Source organism: Coloeus monedula (genome assembly GCF_965178545.1).
Source record: "Coloeus monedula genome assembly, chromosome: 14".
Classification (NCBI taxonomy): Eukaryota; Metazoa; Chordata; class Aves; order Passeriformes; family Corvidae; genus Coloeus; species Coloeus monedula.
The window spans coordinates 19,617,092-19,636,243 of NC_138794.1; the positions used below are offsets into that span (position 1 = coordinate 19,617,092).

Consider the following 19,152-nt stretch of genomic DNA (forward strand, 5'->3'; position numbering starts at 1 on the left):
GTGAGGCCCTCTGGAATATCTGCCCCTCCGTGCCTCAGTTTCCCCAGCTAGCAGATGCTGGTGGGGAGACTCAGCCACCTGCCCTAAAAAGCTTTGAGGTCAAAAGGGAACCAATCTCTGGGGAGCTCCTCAGAGTTCCAGTACAGGCAGTAATTAATTCAGCAGCCATTCCAGAGGGAGGGATAGTGGATTCACGTGGATGCCTTAGGTAAGCACAGCCTCAGTACAGTATGTTTCTTCTGAGACTGAAAATAATCAGAAGCAATTGGACTTTTTTTTTTTTTTCCTAACTGCTGCATTTTTAGAAGGTGATTCATCTCTCATCTGGGGTCTGGGCTACCTGAATAGCCCCAAGATCCCAGCAGCATTAGTCTTTTTGAGGATTCATTGTGCTCCATTGCAGGCTAAATAACTCATTACAAACAAGAGTCTGATGTGAGCACCAGCTGGGCAGGAGAGGCACTTTGTGCATTGGAAGCTGAAGTGCACACAGGGAGTGCCTCCTTACCTTCTCAGGTGCCTCACTGCTTCCATCCCACTCCGTTCCCATCTCAGGTGCCTCACTGCTTCCATCCCCCTCCATTCCCATCTCAGGTACCTCACTGCTTCCATCCCACTCCGTTCCCATCTCTGGTACCTCACTGCTTCCATCCCACTCCATTCCCATCTCAGGTACCTCACTGCTTCCATCCCACTCCGTTCCCATCTCAGGTACCTCACTGCTTCCATCCCACTCCATTCCCTTCTCAGGTGCCTCACTACTTCCATCCCACTCCGTTCCCATCTCTGGTACCTCACTGCTTCCATCCCACTCCGTTCCCATCTCAGGTACCTCACTGCTTCCATCCCACTCCATTCCCTTCTCAGGTGCCTCACTACTTCCATCCCACTCCGTTCCCATCTCTGGTACCTCACTGCTTCCATCCCACTCCGTTCCCATCTCAGGTGCCTCACTGCTTCCATCCCCCTCCATTCCCATCTCAGGTACCTCACTGCTTCCATCCCACTCCGTTCCCTTCTCAGGTACCTCACTCCTTCCATCCCCCTCTGTTCCCTTCTCAGGTACCTCACTGCTTCCATCCCCCTCCGTTCCCTTTCCTGGTACCTCACTGCTTCCATCCCACTCCGTTCCCTTCTCAGGTACCTCACTCCTTCCATCCCCCTCTGTTCCCTTCTTAGGTACCTCACTGCTTCCATCCCACTCCGTTCCCTTCTCAGGTACCTCACTGCTTCCATCCCCCTCCGTTCCCTTTCCTGGTACCTCACTGCTTCCATCCCACTCCGTTCCCTTCTCAGGTGCCTCACTCCTTCTGCCCCACTCCTCCCCTGTGGGAAGAGCCCCTGGCTGGCACTGGGTGCTCAACCTTGTCTGGAACAGTGTTGCCAGCAGGAACATTTCCCACCAGGGCTAAAGCAAGGATGTGAAGCAGTGAGGATTCCCATAAATTAATAAGGATCACGCAGAGCTGAAGGTCCAAAACACACCATAATATGTGCTCCATCCATCCCAATCCATGCTCCTCACACATTGCTCCTTTGGCACTGCCTCCACAGCTTGAGCCATATTCACCAGGTACAGCAAATCCACACTAAAGATGTGGCCATCCCTGCTGGCCAGCGTGTTTTAACTCCAGAGCAACACCTGGGAAAGGAGGGATTTGCCTGGGAGTGCCCCCTGTCCTCCCCGTGTGTGCCCCCCAGCGCTGTGCTGAGCTGTCCTTGCCAGGGGTGACAGCCACACGCAGCCAGCACCTTCTGTCCCTCTGGCTTTCCCCATCCTCGCTGAACCCGTGCTTTAGGGCGTTTGGAACCTTTAGAGGGAGGCAGCTCTGACTATGAGCATTCCAGCAGACCATTGGAAAACCCCAAACTGCTTTCTATCACCTCTTCCTGGCAGCTTCCAGCATTCCCGTGCTGCCATTAAGCAGGAAAGAGGTCGGGCTTTTGTCCCTGCCCCATCTGGCACCACCAGGGCTCCCGCAGTAGGAATGTGTGCACGGTGCTGAGGTCTGGCAGATGCTGTTGCCTCTCTCAGACATAAATCCTGGGCACCGTGGAAGTTGGAGAGAGACTCTGAGAGAGCACGTGTGCCTGGGAGCAGAGCTGCAGTAAATCATGCAGCTGAACAGCAGCTTCGGGTGTGATCCATCCTCGGGCACGGGGAGCTCTCCCTGTGCTTTTTGGGCTTTCCTTGAGGGGTGGCTGGCTGTGACCAGCCCAGGGCTCAGCTGGGCACACACAGAGATGTTGTACCGGGGTGGTGACCTGTGGGGTGGCTGTCCTGGTGCTGCATGCCTCAAAGGCTATGGCAGGTATCCCAAACCTGGGCTCTGCAGCCTCGAGAGAGCCCGGATGTTAGAATAATCCCAGAATCCCAGAATGGTTTGGCTTGGAAGGGGCCTTAAAGCTCATCCCATTCCACCCCCTGCCATGGGCAGGAACACCTTCCATTGTTCCAGGTGACTCCAAGCCCCAATGTCCAGCCTGGCTTTGGACACTGCCAGGGATCCAGGGGCAGCCACAACTGCTCTGGGCACCCTGTGCCAGGGCCTGCCCACCCTCCCAGGGAACAATTCCTTCCCAGTATCCCATCCAGCCCTGCCCTCTGGCACTGGGAAGCCATTAAGGGACCCCACTTTCCTTTGGGGACTCTGGAGCTGTGAGTCCCAGCCCACCAGAGCTGGGGCACAGCAGTGCCCAGAGGAGCCCTTTCAGCATCTTGGGTGGTGGGAAGTCGTGTTCCCAGCTGGCAGATGACCGAGCTGGGTTTGTCACTCCTTGGGGACAACCGCAGAGAATGAGGGCATGGATATGTCAGCACAAGGCAAACCAGCAGCTCTCAGAAAGCACTGCCGTGTCCCCTCCACACCCCCACTCCCAAACTGTGATTCTTACCTACTTGTGTGACTCATGTAATTTCTCTGCCTTATTTTAGTGCTTAATGTTAGGAAATTTGGCTTCCTAGTGGCGAGAGTGACATCCTCAGCTCACATAAACCCGTATTATGTCAAGACAGACACGTCAACACAAACCAGTTAAGAAGGCAGCCTGTCATCCCTGTGACTTCCCAAGGAGATGAGTGTGGAAGGTCCCTGCTGTCGGTGTCGTGTGTCCTGTGCCACCCTTGGAGCACCTCTGAACCGACAGACATCCCCAGGACCTCCCTGCCCTGGGCTGAGCCCCAGCCTGGGCAGCAGGAAAGGGGATTCTGCCCCTGCGCCCCTGTGCTCAGTGAGCCCCCACCTGCAGAGCTGCCCCAGCCCTGGGGCCAGCACAGGGAAGATGTGGAGCTGCTGGAGAGAGCCCAGAGGAGGCACCAGGATGGTCAGAGGGATGGAGCAGCTCTGCTGGGAGGAAAGGCTGGGAGAGCTGGGATTGTTCAGCCTGGAGAGGAGAAGCTCTGGGGTGACCTCAGTGTGGCCTTGCAGGGCCTGAAGGAGCTGACAAGAAAGATGGAGAGAGACTTTGGATGAGGGTCTGGAGGGCCAGGACACAGGGAATGGCTTCCCACTGCCAGAGGGCAGGGCTGGATGGGATGTTGGGAAGGAATTGTTCCCTGTGAGGGTGGGCAGGCCCTGGCACAGGGTGCCCAGAGCAGCTGGGGCTGCCCCTGCATCCCTGGCAGTGTCCAAGGCCCGGCTGGACATTGGGGCTTGGAGCAGCCTGGGACAGTGGAAGGTGTTCCTGCCCTGGCAGGGGAGGCACTGGGTGGGCTTTAAGGACCCTTCAGCCCAAGCCAGTGTGTGATTCTGTGATGCTGTGATACACATCTACGGCATCTATAGACAATCCTTTCCTTCCTCTCCCTGTGTACAGACCAAGCCCTTCCCCGTGCTCCCGCTCTCTGGGACAGCTCAGAGCTCCCCAGCGCACATCCTCCCTGCCCAAGCACTGGGGTTTGACTCATGCTGGGTGCTGGACATGGGCCAGGGCCTGAACTTCATCATGTCACAACTTATGCATGTCTTTAGGCTTTAATCCTTCACATTCCACAACACATTCCTGATGACTTGGAGGCCACAGCCCTTATTGATCCATCCCTTCCCTACAGCAGCAGCATATGGCACGTTTCCATGGCAATAGGTCCCCCTGAAGGGGCTTCCTTCCGTCCTTCCTCCCTTCCCTCCCTCACTTTATTGGTGTTTTTCATTATTAAATCATCAGAGATAAATGCACACAGGAGAAGGGTCAATGTCTGGATCAATGGGCAGCAAACAAAGAGGAACTTTTCCATATTCATACAAGCAGGAGATTTCAGGAGATCAAACAACGTGGAATTGCCAGGCCCTGAGCACGGCAGCTCATGCATAATATATTCTGGGAACTCTGCAATCAATACACATCCAGCACCTTGGAGACCCCTGGGATTCGGCTGCAGGTGGGCAGGGAGAGGGGAATCCACAAACATTTATGTAGGGTGGGGCACGAAGAGGGGGGTAACTCTGTGCCGTCGGTGCAGCTGTGCCTCAAGGCTACCAACAGAACGTGGTGCTGATCTCTTTACCCCTGCAGGGTGTGCGCTGGGAGCTTCCTTCTGCTGGGGTTTGGTGAGACCTGCCTTGTGGGTGAGGAGGGAACCTTCCCTCAGCAGGGACCCCACAGTGGTCTGACCTTCCGTGGGGACAGGAGTCCTCCAGACATGGAGCTGATGGTGGCTGCACAGCCTGGCTTCCCTTCCTGAGGAATCCTGTAAACCTCCTGGTGAACCTGCACCATTCCAGCTTCACATGGTGTCTCGAGCCCCTGCTGCAGTGAATTCCCACTGCAGGACAATTTATATCCGTGCTCACCCCAGTGGTGCTGCGAGAGCCACAATAAATTGCCTGGGTTCAGGCTCCTTTGGGCCTTCAGACAGAGAGGGGATAAGCTTTCCTAGCACTAGCACCATAAAAATTTCACTGCTCCTGCAGCTCGTTGCAGGGGAATTCTCCACGAGATATTAATAGCTGTGTCCGAGCAAGTGAGAAAATATTAATAATGCTGCTTTAGTCGGAAATGGGATGTGTGCTCTATTGGCCTCCATGCTCCAAATTTAGAGCCGGAACAAACCAAGTCTCTTGTGGCTATCTCTGGTTCTGTGAGAGAAATGAAATCTTGTTTATTTTTACCTTTCTGGGAAGATTGGGTTCCAAGTATAGATTTAAGACAGGCTTTAATTCAGACAGGCTGGTGTCTGCAGGCAGGAAGGCAGCAGGAGCTGAGGATGGTGGGCATTGACTCCATGGGGCCGAATCCCCCGCGACGTTCCCGAGCCTCGTGCCAGGGGTGTGGTTCAGCGTGACTGGGAACCAAAGTGCAGGAGCAGCTTGGTTTGGGTGCTGCGGTTCATCTGCAGAGCAGGACTGGGAGTAGGTGTTCATCAAAGGGCAGCTTGAACACAAACCCCTGGGAAATGCTCATCCAGGTCCTGGATTAGCACTGTGCGGATTGGATGGAGCCTCATTATCCCAGGACAGATGCAAGGCAGGCAGCAGCGCTCCCGCCTCCAGGAGCCTCTCTGCAAACGTGGTTTGCTCCATCCTTGAAACTGAGCTGAGCAGGTGAGTTCACTCACCCCTGCAGGATCCCGAGCGGGCGACGGCCCCGGCTCGCAGTTGGAGTGCTGCTGTCCTGGCCATGGCACTTCCAGCCCCTCTCACCTCCCAGCCCGAGTGGGAGTGCCCGCACGTCTGAGCAGGGCTGGCAGCATCCCTTGCACGGGCTTTTCACGTGCTTCACGTGGGTGTGGTTCACGAGTGGCACGCTGGGGCACAGAGATAGTGCACGCTGCTGCGTTTCTGAGGCAGGAAAGCAGCAAACACAACGAAGAGGTTCCGGCAAAGTCGCAGAAGGTCAGGACTGTCTGTCTTGGCTGATTCACAAAACCTCTTTCAAACTGAGATGGAGGCAGGGAAGTGTCTCTGTCTCGGTGACTGGAATTTCTGTGAAGGACAGTCACCAGCAGCTTCTTGGGGGCTCTGGCAGCTCCCCTGGGCAGTGCTGGGTGTCCCACGTGTGGCTTGTCCTCCCTCCCTGCAGAGCCCACACCAGAGGAACGTGTTGCCAGCTCTCCTGAGGTAGCAGCTGATGAAAAATAGCAACTGAGCACTGAGCACGGAGCTGTTCCCTCGTTCAGGCAAACCTACTCTTTGGTGGATTGCCTTTGACATGAGCTCTGCTGTCCTCGTCCTCAGTTCTTCAGAATTCTCCAGCAAAAAATCGCTGTCTCATGGATTCATAGAATGGTTTGGGTTAGAAGGGGCCTTAAAGCCCATCCAGTGCCTCCCCTGCCATGGGCAGGGACACCTTCCACTGTCCCAGGCTGCTCCAAGCCCCAATGTCCAGCCTGGCCTTGGACACTGCCAGGGATGCAGGGGCAGCCCCAGCTGCTCTGGGCACCCTGTGCCAGGGCCTGCCCACCCTCACAGGGAACAATTCCTGCCCAATATCCCATCCAGCCCTGCCCTCTGGCAGTGGAAAGCCATTCCCTGTGTCCTGTCCCTCCATCCCTTGTCCCCAGCCCCTCTCCAGCTCTCCTGGAGCCCCTTCAGGCCCTGCAAGGGGCTCTGAGCTCTCCCTGGAGCCTTCTCCTCTCCAGGTGAGCACCCCCAGCTCTCCCAGCCTGGCTCCAGAGCAGAGGGGCTCCAGCCCTGGAGCAGCTCTGGGGCCTCCTCTGGGCTCTCTCCAGCAGCTCCAGGTCCTCCCTGTGCTGGCCCCAGGGCTGGGGCAGCTCTGCAGGTGGGCTCTCACCTGAGCACAGGGGCACAGGGGCAGAACCCCCCCTTTCCTGCTGCCCAGGCTGGGGCTCAGCCCAGGGCGGGGGGGGGATTCAGGGCTGGGCCATTTCCAGCTCTCACCCCCCAGCACCGCCAGGTCCCTTTTTCCCAGGGCTGCCCTCGATCCATCCATCCCAGCCTGGGCTGATCCTGGTGCCTGCCCCAGCCCAGGGGCAGCACCAGCACTTGGCCTTTTTGGCTTTCCCGAGGCTCACACAGAGTCACCTCTCCAGCCTGGCCAGCCCCCCGGGTGTGCCCCGGGGCTCCCTCTCTCCAGGGGGCCTGGCAGCAGTGGGTGCAGAGCAGAGGGGCAGCAAGCCCAGCTACCTCAGACTGATAGAGTGCCCTGTGTTGTGTGACTTACAGAAAGGGCATCATTCACAACGTACCCGCTTCTAATTGCTGAAATCCATCAGTGCCTCAAACGTGGTGTTTGCAAATTGCCAGCTATTACTGCTGGAATAAAAATACCTCCAAGTAATGTGTATATTTATATTTTTGCAATAGAAAAGAGAAGGAATTTCCCCTTGGCTGCTACTGATCAAATTATAGATTGTAACATGACTGGAAAGCTCTCCTGAGTCGAGACAACCACCTTTGCTGGGTGCTACTTCTACCTCAGAATGAGTTTCTTTAATGTCTAGTATCTCATAGTCTATCTGCAATATAGGATGATAATACCTTCCTAATTATATCTGCTGGGATTTAATTAATGTTTGGACATTACTTTGAAAAATGTAGGGTGTTGATTATTGTTTAATAATGTAGTGTTAGATTTAAAAATTAATGATAGAGAAGCAATGGAAATGCTTCCTTGCTTGGACTGCAAATGCCATCTCCAGGTATTACATAAACAATAGCTTCCTTCATTTTCCACTTACCAAAATCCATGTAATTATATTTTAAGGTAATAGTATGAGCATATGTTCTGAACTTGAAACATGGTTTGGAGTTGGGCACCGCTCGGAGGAGATTAGGTGAGCAATTATGTAGATTGAAGATAATCTAAGTCAAAGACTAAGTGCAGACCTTGGAGAATATTTTTCCTCGGGTAACACTGCCAGCTGAATTCCATGGGAATTCTGTCAGGGACAGCACGGGAGCTTTAAGGAATCCAGATGCCAAGCGCTGCCGGGCCCACACCTCGTTTGTGCTGGGAGCTGTCCCCATCACGCACCTGCCTGTGTAAGCATTCCAACCCATCACTGCCTCACAGGCCTCGTGCTGCTGGCAGGGCAGGGAATTCCATGGGGAATCCCATCCCATCCCACCCCACTGACCCCGGCGCCAGCTGAGCCCCGCGGCGCCCAAAGGCAAGGAGCGTTCCCTGCTGTCACCCGGAGGAGCTGCCGGAGCATCCCTGGGGGTGCTGTGGGTGCAGCCCTGTCCCGGCCAGCTGCGTCCCCGCTGTTGGTTTTCCATGCCTGGCAGTGCCGCTGGATTTGGTGCCCCCGAGTCCAGGAGCCGCCGGGAGCCAGCGAGGCTGCAGGAGATGCGGGTACCCAGGGGATTCTGGAGGAGGCTGGGCCCAGCAGGCTGCTCTGCTGTCAGAATGCATGGCTAATTAGCAGTGCTCCCAGGAGCTTTAGTCAGCATGGCAGAGGAGAGCCAGTATTTGCATAGACCGGTCAGAAGGAATTAAAATTGTTTGTCTTTTCCTTCAGCCGGGTCCTTTCCCATTACACCGCACTCAGAACGTTTTTGTAACTCGTTTGACTCTTTTTCACGGCAGAGAGGTTTCCAAGTGCACAGGTATTTGAGTAAACTCCCTATAAATAAATGAATTCTTCCCACAAGGGAAATACTGGTTAAGTGTCCTTTAGTGTGTTTAGGAGCGGTGAATCGCCGTGTTCTCCCGTTATCTCTGGGACAGAGCAACGTCTGTAACTCCAGCAGAAGCAGCCTGCTGCTGTCTGGGAGAAGCTATGCTTCCAGAGGCAGGGAAGGATCTCCTCCTGCTTTTGCTCCTGCTCTCTCTGGGAATGGCTCTTTCTGGAGTAAACTTAGCTCCCGCTGTGGCTCCGGCCACCCCGAGCTCCGCTAACGCTCTTTCCAAAAGGTGATTCCTATTTCCAGCCCCTGCACTCCCGGGAATTGCAGCTCTCCTGCTGCCTGCCCGGCCGCTGCTGAGCACGGCAGTGCCTCATCCGGCCCGCGGTCCGGGGCGAGCCCACACAAGGGCAGCTTCCCATCAGCTCCAAGGGAATTAGGAGCCGTTCCTCCGCACCGGGCAGGGGCCGGAGATTCCGTGTGGCACTCAGTAGGTGGCACTCTGTTTCTGGAGTCAGCACCGAGCCTCGGGACAGCAGCTGGGCTTGGTTTGGGCTTGGCTGGAACGAGCTGTGCTCGTTCAAGAGCCGTTCTTGGGAGGTCAGCAGGGCTGGCCGCGGGCTGGGAGCTCAGTCCCACTGCTGGGCAGAATCTCCCGGGTCCTGGCACTGCCGGGCAGGTGCGTTTTTATTTGTGCTTCGCTTTGAGGCAGCGCCTCGCTGCAGACCAGAGCTGGCTGCCTTTCAGCAGGAGCAAAAAACCCCAAAAAGCTTTGTTAATTTAGAGGTGAGGCTGCTCCAGTCCCTTTTCTCTGGACCGTGCAAGCGCTAGGGAGCCAGAGCAGAAGTTCAGGAGCCACAAATGCGCAGGGTTGGGGTGCTGTTGTGACGCAGTGGTGCTGCTGGGCCTCTCACCTCTGAGATTCACTGCTGTCTCTCCAATTCCTCACAATCCTTCCTGAGCTCATGCACTGGAATTGCCCACACTGCGCCGTGGAATGGTTTTGAGAAAGGAGATTTCATTTAATGGTAAAAAATGACTTCCAAAAGCAATATATTCCTGGCCTGCTGTCACAGTGTGCTCTAGGCAGGGCAGAGAGATGGTGCAGCGCTCCAAACCCACAAACCAATGCCTACAAAGTGTACATGCTGTCACATCAGCTGAGTGTGCTTACAGAGCGCATATTCCTGACGTGTCTGTGGCACGCTAATTCTCAGACACGTTCTGTTTAAATAATATATCAGGAATTAAGAGATCCGAGGTAGTGGTGCATGTTAAACCGAGATTTTCAGATCCAAGGAGCGTACAGAGAGTAGGATGGAGTACAAAAACCAAGGGTGTTTGAACAAGACATCTGGTTTATGTAGTGCTGCCTGTTCCCTGTGCTCTGAGCTGTTCAGTTGCACTGAGTCAACTGTAATAAAACAATACATTCATATTTATTAATTTTTTATGTAGGCTTTTGGAAGCAGGAAGAGAAGTGAGAAGAAGGCAGGATATCAGGAGATGTCCGAGAGGGGCATCTCTGTCCGGCTCTTTTGCAAGCCACGTGAATGGCTTCCGATCTGGTTAGACTCAAAAATCAGATTCAGGTCTAACCCTTGCTTAGCCTCGGACTTGTGTGGACAAATCCTGCACTCTCCACTCTGCCGTGTGGCTCCTCTGTGTGCAAGGCAGGGATAATAACTCTGCCTCTCCTGGGTGCAGCGGAGCCAATTTCATCACTGTCAGCTCCGTGGAAGCCCTGGGTGAAAGGAGCAACAGAAATCCAGAAAACATGGGTTATTAATAGCTGGTGCTTGCCCTTACATACATCACATGCACCACTGGTCATTGTGGCCAGTAATTTACAGGGAGGGAGAGGATGTTCCTCGGAGCAAACGCGGAATGACACTTGGATGGTATCAGCCCTCTGAGGTGTTGCGGGCCCGGAGAGTCTAATTAAGTCTGAACGCCCTGGTGCCACCCTGAGCAGATCCTGCTTCCTATGTGGGTGAAATGGAAACGTGCAGGAGCTGTGGAAACCTCAGTAGGGGAATTTGAACTCCCAGGCAGTTCTCATTGGAAAGGCGGCTGCTGGAGCTGGCGTGCAGGCCAAATGCTCAGTGGTTTCCAGCTTTTTCTGCCTCCTTCCTGGAGCCCCAAGGTTATCTCCTCCCTGACACCGTTACTAGGGGGATCAGTGGATACAGAAGCTTCCCCTCTGTGGTTTTACGTGATGGCTCCAAAGGTCAGAGCTGAGGGGCCCTGACAATAATCTGGAGTCAGCAGTGCAGCCCTGAGGAGAGCTGTGCTGTCAGGAGCACGGGGCAGTGGCGTTTAGCACTTCACCCCCTGCCCACAGCACACACCCTGCCTCTCCAGGGGCAGCTCAGGGGCAGCAGGCTGGCAGGGGAGAGCTGCAGGAGCTCAGGGCCGGGAGAGCAGGAAATGCTGGCTGCAGCATGCAGGACAGCTGACCACACTGGACAGGGAGAGGCCAGGCTAGCAGGGCATGCTGCAGTCAGGGCATGGCATTTCACTGGCCTTGGGTGTGTGCAAAACATCTTCCTCGAGCTGGGAGAAATCCTGCCACGGCTGGCAGCGTCCCCAGTTACCAGCGAGTGCAGAAATCACCACCCAGCCTAAAAAAGAGGCACAAAAATGCAAAGATCTCAGAAGAAAGGCATTTACCTTCCCATCTCTGCAGAGCCAGCCATGCCAGGCTCATGCCATTAATTGGAAACTTGGGCAAACTCATTTTCTTTGTGCCTATCTCCTGGTGTATTCCCCAGGGCAAATGAAAGATGGCTGGGAGGTTATTTATTTTCAGTAATAATGCACACACTGCTTCCAGACTTCCTGCTATTGTGCGATTATCCAGATTAATTGCCTGGGAAAGCTGCAGCATCATCTCAGGCCCTTATTAAGGAAGCTCACAGCACGGATTTATATTAGGGCATATTGCTGAGTGCCACAGCCTTGCTCTCAGAGGCACATGGACAGACCCCACTGCTGAGTGCTGCCAGCACCCCTGTACCCGCACACCGAGGGGAGGATTCCTGGCACCCTCCCTCACGGCACCCTGAGAGCCAGGAAGAGAGAGCTGAGGACATTTTTAGAAAGCTCGTTAGGGAATAACTTTGCTTATTCTAAAATCAGTTCCCATCAGCCTCTGCTGAATGATTGTGAGAATTGCTGGGGTGCTGCTGGCCGCTGACCCTGTCTGTGCATGGGCAAGAGCTGGAATCTTAAAGATGCTTTTAGGTGCATTAAAGTGTTCTTACCAGGCAGAGAGGCTCTGGACAGAGAAGGCTTTTAGGGAATATTCTGCCCTTTTGGTTTCCCTGCTGAGAGTTTAACAAACCATGCAGTTGCCTCACTCTGGAAATCCTGTTCTGCAGCAGCTCAGCCTGCTCCAGGCTCCAGCCAAACAGCCACTAACCAAGGGACAGCCTGAGGGCCTTTAAAGCAAACCCAGCTCTCCTGAAACACCTCAGGGATTTTGGCTGGGAAGTGTTGGACACAGGAGCAGCACATGCATGTCCTTCAGCCCAACACTTCCCCCTGATAAATCAGTGTAAATCCAGGGTCACACCGATGCTCTCACTGCTGTTGAGGTGATTGCTCACCTCCTGTGACAAGCTGGTGATTATTGCACTAATAACTAACGGTATTAGAGTAGCTGACCCAATGTGGAGCTGGTAGAATCTTGGCAGTGGGAGCCCACAGTGCATCGGTATCCACATGGGACACATTTGGAGGGGGCTGGAGCACCACTGTGCTGGGCACGGAGGCTCCTCAGCAAGCTCTGGCACTGGGCAGGGTTTTAGTCCTCGCTCTGGGGGAGTTGTGACCACATTGCCTGAGTGTGGATCTGTGGAAAGTCTTCAAAAAATCCCAAACAAATAAATGAGGGGTTCTACTCAGACTGTGTGTGCCTTCAGAGCAGAACAGCAGAACTGGGTGTTATGGTACGGTGCCACTGGGAAACACTGACCTGCCACTAAGGTAAAGATAAGCTTCTTGGAGACCGTGCTTCATGCACCAGGCATTCAATGTTGGTGTTACTGTCCTTAGAAATGGAATAGGTGTTTCCAGGCACGTGACTCCAAGTTTATTGATTGTTTCTGGACAACACAGGAGCCTGGAGAGCGTGGGCTAAACTCCTGGAGCCCAGGCTCGGCAGGAACCTGAGCTGAAGGCTGTAGATGAGAACTCGGGCTCCAGCTCCATCCTGATCCCAGAGCTCTCGGTGCTGGCTGCTTCTAAAGAAGGATCAGGCAGCAGGAGCAAAGCCTGATGGTTTAACCCCCAATGGCTTTATTGACACACAGGCTCTGGGGCCTCCCAAACCCTCGTTCTCTCCTAACCCAGCAGTCTCTGTAGTAACCACAGGTTTTTCAGTCTGTGCCTGGGCAGCTCCCAGGGAAGTGTTCAGGCGGGCATGCCCGGCCCTGGCTCAGCTCCTTTCGGAGCCCTCGAAGGCAGAGCAGGAGTGTTCCTCTGATATTAATTAGGCAATTAGCCTGTGCAGTGTGCGTGCCCAGGCAGAGCAGCAGGGCCCGGGGGATGACTGACAGCAGAGATGGATGAGTTCATCCGTGCCGCTGACCCGGGCTCCTCGACCTCCTGCCCTATGGCTGATCTCACATGTCTCTGTCTCGCTGTCCAGGTTTTACTGGGATCTGACCATGCTGCTGCTGATGGTAGGGAACCTGATCATCATCCCTGTGGGCATCACCTTCTTCAAGGATGAAAACACCACCCCGTGGATTGTCTTCAACGTGGTTTCGGACACGTTCTTCCTCATCGACCTCGTCCTCAACTTCCGGACAGGCATCGTGGTGGAGGACAACACCGAGATCATCCTGGACCCGCAGAGGATCAAGATGAAGTACCTGAAGAGCTGGTTCGTGGTGGATTTTATCTCCTCCATCCCCGTGGACTACATCTTCCTGATCGTGGAGACGCGCATCGACTCTGAGGTGTACAAGACGGCGCGGGCCCTGCGCATCGTGCGCTTCACCAAGATCCTGAGCCTGCTGCGCCTGCTGCGCCTCTCCCGCCTCATCCGCTACATCCACCAGTGGGAGGAGGTGAGACAGCCCCGGGCACTGCTGCCAGCTCTGCTCTCCCACAGTGCTCGCCTTGAGTGCCCCCTCTCCTTCCTGCCGCTTGTGTCGGGGCCCTCGCGCTTTGTTGCAGCAGGTTCCCGAGGGAATTCTGCAGATTGTTGGGACGCTGCTGTGGGCTGGGGATCAGCATCCACCTGACCTGGGGAGATGCTGCGTGGGCTGGCAGGAGGGTGGGCACAGGTGGGCCCCTTGCAGGAATTGTGTAGCTGGTGAACAGAGCAATCAGCCAGACAGCGAGGGCTTGCCCTCTCCGAGCCCCCAAAGGTCCAGGAACAGCTCCGAGGGAAGGGCTGGAGACAGCTGATTTGCAGAACCTGTGGCATCTGTTTGCCATCTGCTGCTTCTCTGTGCTTATCTCTTGAATAAAGAGATAAGTGTGGGGATGTGTTAGAACCCTCCTGCTTTCTACATTCTCTGACACTGTGCTGAGGGAAAAAGGAAGGAGGAGCAATCTGTAGACAAAGGTCTGGTGAAAAGCAAGATCCCCACGACCCCTGGAGCCTGTGCTGCTCCCAGGGGGAATTCCAGGATGCGGGGTGGGTTGTCAGGCACGATGTGGGTGAAGCCACAACCTTGCAAGTAGCTTGACAATCAGTTATTTCCTCCTGTCTCCGTGCTCTCCAAAGCAGAGAGAAAGCTCCCTGCCTCTCTCTCCATGTGTCAGGAGCATATTTTCAGGACAAGGAAAGCTGGTCAGGGCAATTTCGTCTTGGTCCCCACACTTGGTGTTGTGCTCTGGAGCAGAGCCTGCTGCAGAGCATGATCTAATGCAGAGCGTGCTCGTCCTGGGGATGAGGAGGGGAAGCAGCCATGCAGGTCGTGGCTGGATTGCAGCGAGCTGTCGCAACACTAATTCATGATGGGGTTGAGCCTTTCCCTCCTCCCAGCAGCCCACACTCGCAGGGAGAGCGCTGGGGCACACTTCACAAACCTCAGGCTGCACCCTTGTGGTGTTACCATTTGTGAGGGCTTCACTTGGAGCACAGCAGAGCCTTGTGGGGTCTGGGGTGACACTGGGCAAGGTGCTGGACAGGTGCTGGGGAGAGGCAGCCGCAGCCCTCGGAGTTCACTGCTGTGTTCATTCGCCGCACGGCCCGGGCAGGAGTGCACGGAGAGGTGGAGATGAACGAAGCAGAGCTGTCCTTCTGGGGTGACTCGGTGAGTCAGGGGCGGAGCAGAGCACTGAGATCTCCCCGGGTGTGCTGGCCTGTCCCGTGGCTGCTTTGCTTCCCCGGTCTGAGCAGCTCGGCAAAGGCGAGGGTGGCTCGGGCTGTTGTTGGAGCAGCTCCTTCACCCGGATCCACAGGCACCCACAGCTCCCTGCTTGCTCCCCCCTGCTCCTTGACTTCTCTTCCAGGCGCTGCTTGAAGAGGATTGAAGTATATTTGCCGTTGATTGTACTGCATTTGTTTTAAAAAACGAAACAGAAGCAGATCAGTGTTTTTCCCTCTCCCGCTCCTCGCAGTTTGGCTGAGCAGCCATTTCCAGCGTCGGTCTCACAGTGCAACTCCTGCATGCTGCTCCCCTGTGCTGCCATCCCAGCCCTGGGGACAGCACAGCTGGGTGCCCTGTGGGGCACAGGCTCCCCGGGTGAGGCAGTGCTGCCAGCGCCGGGCACAGATGGTGCTGGGTGCAGTTGGGGACTGCAATGCAGACTCCGGCGTGCACTGCAGAGCCCAAGCACCAAACACGGCCGGCTTTGTCGAGCGGGGCTCGGCCCCAGCTGCAGTTCCTGGAGAGAGTTTGGCACTGGGAGCTGTTCCACCTTCCCCACGGGGAGGGAGGCAGGGGGAAGGGGTGATCCCTGTCAGTGGTGCACTGCCTGCCACAAAGCAGCGGGGAGACAGGGCAGGGGAGCGCTGCTTCATCCTTGCGTGGGAGCTGTGCTCCCTCAGCCATGCTGACAGCTCTCTCTGCCTCTGAAGTGCCTGCAGATGAGCCCTGTCTGAAAGGCCACATCCATCTTTCCTCCCTGCACCCATCAGGGCTGCTCTGGGAGTGCTGAGCAGTGTTGGACCAGACTTACTCTGGGTGTACAAGAGATTGCTGTGCACAGCTGAAGGAGGAGGAGGAGGACTGTTGGGAGAGGGGTGCTGCACGCCTGCTCTCTGTGGTCAGCTGGCAGTGTCTCTTTAGCTCTCTGCTTGTGACCAGATCACCTGGAAAGGAGATGTGAGCACGGCATGCTGGGGCTCTGGAGAGGAGTGTGTGAACCAGGGCAGTGTGTGTGGGGCAGAGTTAACCAAGGGGGATGGACAGGGAGGGATCACCGTGTCACTGTGTGGGGCAGAGTTAACCAAGGGGGATGGACAGGGAGGGATCACCGTGTCACTGTGTGGGGCAGAGTTAACCAAGGGGGATGGACAGAGAGGGATCACCGTGTCACTGTGTGGGGCAGAGTTAACCAAGGGATGGACAGGGAGGGATCACCGTGTCACTGTGTGGGGCAGAGTTAACCAAGGGATGGACAGGGAGGGATCACCGTGTCACTGTGTGGGGCAGAGTTAAGGGAGCTGCAGGGACAGGGAGGGATCACCGTGTCACTGTGTGGGGCAGAGTTAAGGAGCTGCAGGGACAGGGAGGGATCACCGTGTCACTGTGTGGGGCAGAGTTAAGGGAGCTGCAGGGACAGGGAGGGATCACTGTGTGGGGCAGAGATCCCCCCTCGCTGCACAGAGCTGGGGCAGTCACTTCCTCTGGATGCAGGGACCCAGCACACCCAGCTCCCTCCTCTCAGCCTCCTCGTGTCCCTGGAGCGAGGGCAGGGAGAAGTGGGCTCTTGCCGAGCTGCCAGCAGCCTCTCGGTTCTCTGCCCTGCAATTGTCCCTGCTCTGCATGAATCCATCACCGGGGCTGCAGTAGCAGGAGCAGCCTGCGCGAGGGCTGCAGTGCTGTAAAGCAGCCAGGCACCCATCACTTCCACACCGGTGCTGCTCTGCGGGCTCCGCAGCAGGGGCTGCAAGGGCCTGCACTGGTGTGGCTCCGAGCAGCCTCTGGCATCCTCCCCCAGTCCCAGGGAGGTGCTCTGGGGATACAGCTGGGCAAACAACCTAAAGAGAAAAGCAAGGCAAAAGGCAAGAACAACAATCTGATGCACTCGTGTTCACTGGAGTATGAAAATAAGCTTAATTCCAAATGTAGCGGTTTCATTTGCATGATGCATTTTGCATGAGTGGCCCCACAAATGAATTTACCGGGAGGGCAGAATATAAATAGAGTCTTTCTGAAGTGTCTGCCGTGTCTCCCCTGCAGCTGGGAGCTTGATTGCAGTGTAGGCAGCTGCACTCACACTGGCTGGGGCCCGCCTCGCCTCAAATCCGAATCACCAGCCCCAGTGGCTGGGAGTTCCCCAGGCCAGGAGCACAGATCCAGGAGGGTCAGAGCAAACAGGGCTGCTCCAGTCCTGCCTTGTCCTCCCTCAGAGAAACCCTCATTATCTCAGCCTCTGAACTGCTCCAGCAGCTCTTTGGGGTGCCTCGCTTGGTCAGTGCTTCATGGACCTGCAGCACATTGCCCCATTGTCCCATTATCCCATTGTCCCATTATCCCATTGTCCCATTGTCCCACTGTCCCAGGGTCAGAGAGTTGGGCCTTGCCCCTGCTGGGCTGACCAAGTGTCCAGGGAAAGGAGATCCGACCATGAACATCCTACAAAGCTCATCCCAGGGTCACCCAACAGAAAGAAAACCAGCAGGAACACCGTGGAACCCGTGCATTAAGTCAGGATGAACCATCCAGGTCAAACTGGGGGTCAAAAACCCCTCAATTTTCGGAGCTGTCCCTGCTGTATGCACAGCATCTACCCCGTGGCTGGTGCTGGGCGCAGTAGCCTCTATTTAAGATCAAACTATTTTGACTTATGAACATCCATTGGAGCAAGAGCACCATCCTGCTCCTATAAATTGGTTTCCAAGTAGCACATAGGCCAAGATAACCAAAATGTTTTGATTGCAGACTCTGTGGGAGGGATTATGATGGGAAGGAAAGGAACTATCTGGGATTGATTTAGATCACAGTGATAAGATTATCATAAGTGAGGTTTTTTTCAGATTTTTGTCAGGAAAAAAAATACATCTTTTGGTTTTTGCAGCTGAAACCCAAAGCAAAGGACAATTTGGTGATTTTCAGGCTATTATGTTATTGAAACCTTGCAAACTTGCCTGAGTGCTGTCCTTTTCTTCCCTCGAGTTTCCATATTACAGAGAAGCTTTAGGAGGGAAGGAATGCATCCTCTCAGGTCCCAGTAGCAACTTCCCAGTGAGAACTGGGCACAGATCGGACCATCTGGAAGATGAGGTCACTTCTCAGAAGGTTCAGCTCTTCAGAAAATGGCTCCAAAGCTGGAGGGCCTGGGTGGAAAGACTGGGAAAGCGCTTCCAGAGGCTCTGAGAACACGGCTCCCAGCTGATTCTCCTCTTGATTTGCTAATTCCCTTGGTTTCTTCTGACCTCTCCGTGGCCGTTCCTAAATTCAATTAAAACAGTGTGGCGAGTGGCCTGGGGGATGGGATGTTAGCCCAGACCCATAACTGGCTCCTGGGAGGAGCCTGCAGTGATGGTTGCCAGCAGCACCGGCAGCTCCAGGGAGCTGAGCAGATCCTTTCTCAATAGGATTTGCACTTCTGTCCTGGGAAACAGCAAGGCAGGCCCAGGAGAGTCACCCACTAAATCCTCTGGCCACCCTGGGCTAAAATCACACTCAACAAACACTGGGAATGGGGCCAGGAGGGGGATGAGGGGCTGGGCTTCTTCCCAAATTTGCATTACCTCGTTTCTGAAGCTTATTGAACACTGGTCTTTAACGTGCCTACAGGAGCTTATTGAAGCCATAACGCAAGATACAGGAATTTCCATTCTCACTGCACAAAGCGACCCAGAATTTGAGACATCTTTTGCTCTCAGAGAAAATGCTGGCTGCCCTGAAACAAATGGCAAAACCTTCTTGGTGCAATATCAGCCTGAGGTTTTTTCAGATTTTGCCTCAGCCTTTCACATGGAACTGTTGTGCAGCACAACATCCTTGGGGAGGGAGAGCAGACAACACAAGGAGACGGATGTTCTCTATTCCTGTACGTTGAATTTTCCCTCTCCTCCCCATGGGCATCCCCAGTGCTCCATCCCTGCCCCGTGCCAGGAGGAAGACACCCAGAGCAGTTTGTGCGGAGGAGCTGGTCTTTGGCAGAAGTTCTGCTGCTCTAATGCAAACTCAGCTCCCCACCTGGGCTCTGGGAATAGAGTTCCAAAGAGAATATCATCAGAAACGGCTTCTAATGAATCAAAAGGAGCCAGGCAAATATTTGAGTAGCTGAGCAGCCACGGAGGGTGCCATGAAAAGGAAAAAGCTTTACTTTTCCCTACTCTCACCTTCTGGCAGCACTTAATGGGTCTTGTGTCAACAGCAGGGTGTGAGCAGGCTCTGGGGTTTGGGATTGGGGCACAGAGCCGTGTGTCTGTGGGGCAGGGGCTCAGAGCCTGTCTGTAGGAACACCTGGTGTGGGATTGGGGCACAGA

At 55.0% G+C, this 19,152-nt stretch overlaps 1 protein-coding gene across 1 annotated transcript in view; it reads left to right on the forward strand.

Moving 5' to 3' along the window:
* HCN4 (hyperpolarization activated cyclic nucleotide gated potassium channel 4) overlaps nucleotides 1-19,152 on the forward strand; it is a gene marked incomplete at both ends in the record, with an annotated part of 90,883 nt that overhangs the window by 15,946 nt on the left and 55,785 nt on the right. Inside the window, one exon of the mRNA XM_082290864.1 lies at nucleotides 13,180-13,603. Coding sequence (XP_082146990.1) covers nucleotides 13,180-13,603 — 424 coding nt within the window. The remainder of the gene's footprint in view (nucleotides 1-13,179; nucleotides 13,604-19,152) is intronic.